The 6,211-nt window shown below is 42.0% G+C and overlaps 1 protein-coding gene across 1 annotated transcript; it reads left to right on the forward strand.

Moving 5' to 3' along the window:
• Positions 1 to 489: 489 nt before the first annotated feature.
• Positions 490 to 3,880, forward strand: LOC110005551 (mitochondrial glycine transporter B-like). Its single transcript, XM_065959772.1, has 4 exons — positions 490 to 717; positions 909 to 1,077; positions 1,933 to 2,096; positions 2,183 to 3,880. The coding sequence occupies exons 1-4, from the start codon at positions 505 to 507 to the stop codon at positions 2,303 to 2,305; spliced, it is 669 nt and encodes a 222-aa protein (XP_065815844.1). The 5' UTR covers positions 490 to 504; the 3' UTR covers positions 2,306 to 3,880.
• The last annotated feature ends 2,331 nt before the right edge of the window (positions 3,881 to 6,211 follow it).

The following is a 6,211-nucleotide window of genomic DNA, read 5'->3' on the forward strand; positions in this document are numbered from 1 at the left end:
TTCTGACTGTCATGTTACAGGTAGTCAATCCTTCAGTTTTCAAGTCATTAGTCGAGGAGTTTGAGGGCTGAGACTGCTCAGAAGTGCGTAAAAAAGTCTGAAATATACTTGGGCGACCCTCTCCAGTATTTTGAGAAACACTGACGTGGTATTGAAAATTGAATCGAATAGATTTTGACATCCTTCACTTCGTCTGTCAGATTAAATAAGTGTTTCTTCTCTTTTAGACTCTAAGAGCCGGACAGACACTCGGAAAATGTTGTACAGACTAGTGTTGCAGTACCTGAAATCAGTCTTGGTCTCGAGAAAACGTTTTTTTAAAGGTCTCAGAATCAGAATCAAAATCATTTTGACTCGGTCTCAGACTGGGCGGACTTTATTATGAAACCAAACAAATAGCTTCCCATCCGTATAAAGCTTAAAAATGATTTCGTTTTTTTAAGTGTTGAATATTTAAAGGTTTAATAAGACTTTGAATCATCACATTAAGCTGAAATTAGAGATATGTGTGCTTCTTCTTGTGTTTTTCTCTCACAGTCGTTTGTGCGCTGCATCCCCGGGGTGGGGATCTACTTCAGCACCTTCTACTCCCTGAAGCAGCACTTCTTCCTGGACCAGGCGCCCAACGCCGGGGAGGCCGTTCTGCTCGGAGCGGGCGCCAGAACCGTGGCCGGCGTCTCCATGCTGCCGTTCACTGTCATCAAGACCCGCTTTGAGGTGAGCCTGACTTTCTTTACACACATTTGTTTTCAGTATATTGATGATAAATGTCCGCTGTGTTGAGGACTATAACCTCCACACATCGACTGTGATAAACTTGTAGAATAATCACCACAAAAGGAGCATTTAAACCAAAGTATGTAGCTTTGTGTTTCGAGGTGAACTTGGCATGTTTGATGGCGTTTCAGAGCGGCTGTTACAACTACGTGAGCGTGGCCGGCGCCCTGAGGAGCGTGTACGAGACGGAGGGACTCAGGGCTCTGTTCTCGGGCCTGACCGCAACGCTGCTCCGGGACGCTCCGTTCTCCGGCATCTACGTCATGTTCTACAGCCAGGCCAAGAAGACGCTGCCTCAAGGTGAGAGACGCACCCACCTCAGCCAATCACAGCTGAGATCATCAAAATGTACAGGAAGCTTTTTTAAATTCATGACACGATCAAATATTGAGTAATTATCAGGAATTTAACTCTTTAAATGCCAGTTTGATAACATGATTCTGGCATTTAAAGAGTTAAATTTCTGATAATTATTCAATATTTGATATTTTTGAGCAGGGCTGGAGTTGTTTAAGAGATAAGAGAGAAAAGAAATATGAATCTCTTCTATTTTTATATCAGTTTTTTGTTCGCCCTCCAGTGTCCAAACAGGGAACTACATTTTAAATCTGATGCTACACAAAAACTAACAATGCATCAAAGTCAATATTTTTACTGATGACTGAAAATCCCCCAGACACCAAATATTTTTCGTATAGAAAATAACTAATTTTTGTGTTTTTTTTTTTCATAAATAACAACAGTGACATCATGTAATCAAACTGGCATTTAAAGAGTTAAATTCCTAAAAATGATTGAATGTTTGGTAGTTTTGAGCAGGGCTGAAGTTGTTTAAGAGATGTATGCAGAAAAAAGTAGGAAAATTTTCAATTTGTTCTATTTTTATATCAGATTTTTGGAAATGGACATTTTTGTCCTTAGTGACTTAAGAGGGTCGTAAATTAAACTGATGACTGAGGGTTAAACACAACGATTGGGAGGTCAAAGGTTAGGCTACATGTGACCAAAACAAAAGATGAGGAGAATACAAAATGCTTCAGCACTGTCTGAAATGTTGCCAAATTCTGCGGCACCTCCTGGTGACCAAACGGGCATCGAGGTCGTCTTTACACAATGAACAGGTGAATACTTGATTCCTGGTTTTCATTCTGTCAGAGGTCGCTTCGTCGGCCTACGCCCCGCTGGTCAACTTCGGCTGTGGGATGGTTGCCGGCGTCATGGCGTCATTGGTCACACAGCCTGCAGACGTGGTGAAGACCCACATTCAGATCAGCCCGTCCCACTGGAGCATGGCGGACGCTATCCGCTACATCTACAAGGTGAGTGTTGATTCCACACCGCATGTGATGCTCGTCGTAACATTCAAAAACAAATCTAACCCCTCTCTGTCCTCGCTCGCCCTCAGGAGAACGGCGTGGCTGGGTTTTTCCGCGGGGCCGTACCCAGGTCTCTGCGACGCACTCTCATGGCCGCCATGGCTTGGACTGTCTACGAACAGCTGATGGCTCGAATGGGCCTCAAATCCTGAAGAGCCGTGACGAGACCGAGACCGGATACGTCTGAGTTTGTGACTGACAGAAGTTTCTCACTGGAAGTCCTGAAAGTGAAAGTGAACGAGGGAGTCGAGGAGGAGCAGCAAAACCAAGAACTTAGAAAAGAGGAACCAGGTGTGTGTGTGTGTGTGTGTGTGTGTGTGTGTGTGTGTGTGTGTGTGTGTGTGTGTGTGTGTGTGTGTGTGTGTGTGTGTGTGTGTGTGTGTGTGTGTGTGTGTGTTGGTATTTAAATGTTTGTGTGTGTAAGTTTGCACCTGACACACACTCTTCTGTAAATCTTGGATTGGAGTGACGCCCCCTGCTGTGAAGTGATCTCATTCCTCCTCTCGTTTTTACATTTGGACGCTCTGACGTGTATCCAGCACTTTAAAAAAGGCCTTTCCCAGAGGGCCTGTAACCGTGACAACCCTGAGTTGTTTTTTTTTTTTTTAAATGCTGTGAAGAGAAATGGGACACTCTCCGAGCTGGTGTCCCGTCTGCTGAGGTAACCAAAAGGAGCTCTGCACATATTTATGATACGTGCTTTGGATTGAGCGATCTTTTCTTCAACGCCAACAACAAGCAGACTTTATTGTTTTCAGGCTCCGACAATCATGAGTGCTCACAGAGCGGCATTGTGGGTAGACAAAATCACAATAAAGCTGTTGTTGCCGTGCCAACTATGCTAATATAAAGTTTTTATGAAACTGGAGCAAGTTTAACTCTGCACAAGCACAACCAGATGTTCTTCTATTTGTGTTTTTATCGCTGTAAGGTCAGGGGGGTGTACTACGAAGCAGGTTGTTTGGGTTGTCAAGGTAACGTCAGGGTTAACTCTGGGCAACCGGTATGAAACTCTGCCTTCTGACGGGACGGGGCGCAGATGGCCTCAGATCATGCCTCATATTACAGAGGGTATAGTCCTCAAAGCGGGCGTCACGGGTTTGAATCCCACCTGCAGCTCCTCTCCCACATGTCATCTCTCTCTCTCTCTCTCTCCCTCTCTCGTGCTTATTATCCACTCTGTCCACTTTTCTTTCAAAATAAAGGCATGAATCGCCCCAAAATGTATTAATTAAACTGCCTTCTAATGGGGCGCAGATGGCCTAGCGATTAGATCGTGCCCCATGTTACAGAGGATAAAGTCCTCTAAGCGATCGACCCGGGTTTGAATCTGACCTGCAGCCAGTGTCTTTTTAAATGGCCGTAGTTTTTAAAATCATTTTTAATACCTTTTAATTCAATCGCTCATTAAATGAACAGAGATTATGTTGTTTTAAAACATGCACTCTTAAAAAGTGTTATTACTATTTTAACAACCGCAGTTCGTGATCCTGTATGCTTACAGGAAGCTGACTCCGCCTCTGATTTGTGAGCACGCTCATTAAGCTCCGAGTTAACTGACCACATTGATAACCAGCTCTGTGTGATCTCATTTTTCAGCGTTGGTGAAGCCAGGTGACCAGGGTTTGTTGAACTTGCTTCATACTATACCCCCCAGGAGTTTTTATGAGTTATGTCTTTTAAAGGCCTTTTTTTAAAATAAAATAAAATGTACGATGTCAAAAACAGCGATGCCACGTTCATTAGTTCCTGTGTTTTAACTTAACGGGTGTTCTACACATTCATCTTACTAACAGGGTGACATGCTGTCATTGAGTTACCGCCTGTGATTTATTTAGAACACTGTCGGTATGTTTCACCAACATTTACCTTGTTTTAGAATGATTCTCCTGTGTTTATAAAAAGTTTTACTGAGTCATTGTTGACACTGGATGGATCTCGAAAGCTGCTTGTAAATATTGAAGAAAAAAAAACAAAATTATCAGCCGTATTTTTGTTTTGCTTGTAAAGTGCTCCGTTTGGTGTAGATTGTATTTATTTTTTGGAGTTATATTGATAATAGTTATAATAAAAGAAAGTATTCATAGAGTAAATACCAAACACAAGATCTCAGTAGCAGTGAAGCTTTAAAGGAGCAATATGTAACTCTGACACCTAGTGGTTAAAATGGGTACTGCAGTCTAAATTGTAGAGAGCTGTCTCCTTTCCTCTCTAGAGTGGATGCTCACTCAGGTCACCATGTGGTGGACTCTGAAGCTTCAGTGTTTATCCAGCTCTGCATGGGTCTGTAAACCTTTCTGTGTTCTAACCTCTCTCCATTTTTCAAAAGCATCTCCAATATTGATCCTAGTTTGAGCACGTTTCTGCTCGTGGAGCTTATTAGAAACATGCAGAGGCTTTTTAGGTCGGGTACAATCACTTCTATCTGAACCACTTCTCTTGCCCGCTTCCATCGCTGCAACACCTGTTGGCCTGATAACTGCTCTCATATCTGGCAAACCGAGGGGTGTCCAAAACGGCCGTGTGGGGGCGCCTTAAAACCGCCTACCTTCTCTGGTCCAAACAAATCCAGAGCCTTCAGGAGCAGCAAGTTAGAAGGAGGACATACTGGCTGCTGCATTGTTGTCAGAGAAGCCAGCACTTCAACATAGCATGTTTCCTTAATGTCTGATCATATAGTAAGGTCACTTTAAAGTTCAGTAGATATCTTACATATTGCTCCTTTAAAGAAGTTAATGTCTGAAGAGAAACATCTCGTTCTCTGAAGTAAACACTATGAGGACAGTGTGCGCTCTAAAATGTGATTTGTGTTATAATGGAAGGTTTTATTACAAGAGGATAACTTGAGTTTTGTTTGCCTCAGTGCTTATGGTGAAACACAAACTGTGTCTAACTGTGCCCTACACGTACACGTGCCATAAATCACACCTGGAAGTCTCTTCACCCAAACACCACACTCCTGTAGTCGTTGCTCCTGTGTTACTGCGACTTTATATTGTACGTGCTCATTGTTATTGTAGGTATTCGGTCTGTTCAGGTGTTTGCTCAGACGGATGCTGTTCCTGTTCCCGCCTGGTTTTTAATGTCAATAAAGTTTGTGATTTAAAAAAAAAAACATCTAATTTTTGACTTTTTGAACGAGTTCAAATTCAGATTAGGTTTTGATTTATTTCTGTTAGAGTTACCATGATACCAGATTTTACCCTTCATGACATCACAAAGGGCAGTAGCCCCTCCCCCAGGTGGGTGACACTCCCACAGCTAGGTGTTTGTTCTGCCCTCTGAGTCTGCCTTCTCAATGTAAACAATAGGACATGGAGTGAGAAAGCCAGACACCCAAACCCTTCCAGAGAGGGGGCGTGGTCAGACACAGCTCATTTACATATTTAAAGGCACAGACACAGAAACAGCCTGTTCTGAGCAGGGCTGAAATAGAGGGGTTTATAGACATGATTAAATCGAAGAAGAAGAAGAAGATATACTTTATTAATCCTGTGAGGGGAAATTCAATTTTTACACTGTAATTTATTTGTTTATTTGGATCCCCATTAGCAACTACTCTTCCTGTGGTCCACTCATACAAACATGAATTTCATAAGCCACACAAATTAAATTATTGAAAGTCCAAGACGGAACATAAAAATACAAAAATAGAATAAATGACAGCACACTAACAGGCAAAGTACAAATCAAAAACATCAAGAACCTATTGCAAGTCAAAAAGGAAATCTCTCATATGTTCACGTTATATCTATGCAATCAATAAAATACAGTGTTGGACAAATCTTATAATTATTGTTCCTACTTAAAACAATGCAGAGTAAAGGCCCTGACACACCAAGGAGATCGTCTGCAAAATCTGATGGAAGATCATTCCACATCTTCATGCCTCGATGCATAACAGTACGTTGTCTTACGTTAGTGTTTGAGGGTGGAAGTGTAAAACAACTTCTTGAAGCATGCCTAGTGTTAAAATCATGACCATTACAACTAAAAAACAATTGACGAAACAAAATATTTGGCATTTTAGACGTTGAAATATTACTAAAGAAGCAAAG

This window comes from Labrus bergylta, chromosome 1 (genome assembly GCF_963930695.1).
Source record: "Labrus bergylta chromosome 1, fLabBer1.1, whole genome shotgun sequence".
Classification (NCBI taxonomy): Eukaryota; Metazoa; Chordata; class Actinopteri; order Labriformes; family Labridae; genus Labrus; species Labrus bergylta.

What these genes read in the sequence shown, in the direction of transcription:
- LOC110005551 (XM_065959772.1), top strand. Translation starts at nt 505, where the DNA reads ATGTGTGCTTCTTCTTGTGTTTTTCTCTCACAGTCGTTTGTGCGCTGC. An exon ending in TCATCAAGACCCGCTTTGAG is followed by an intron (nt 718 to 908) that starts GTGAGCCTGACT and finishes ATGGCGTTTCAG; the next exon opens with AGCGGCTGTTACAACTACGT. An exon ending in CAAGAAGACGCTGCCTCAAG is followed by an intron (nt 1,078 to 1,932) that starts GTGAGAGACGCA and finishes TCATTCTGTCAG; the next exon opens with AGGTCGCTTCGTCGGCCTAC.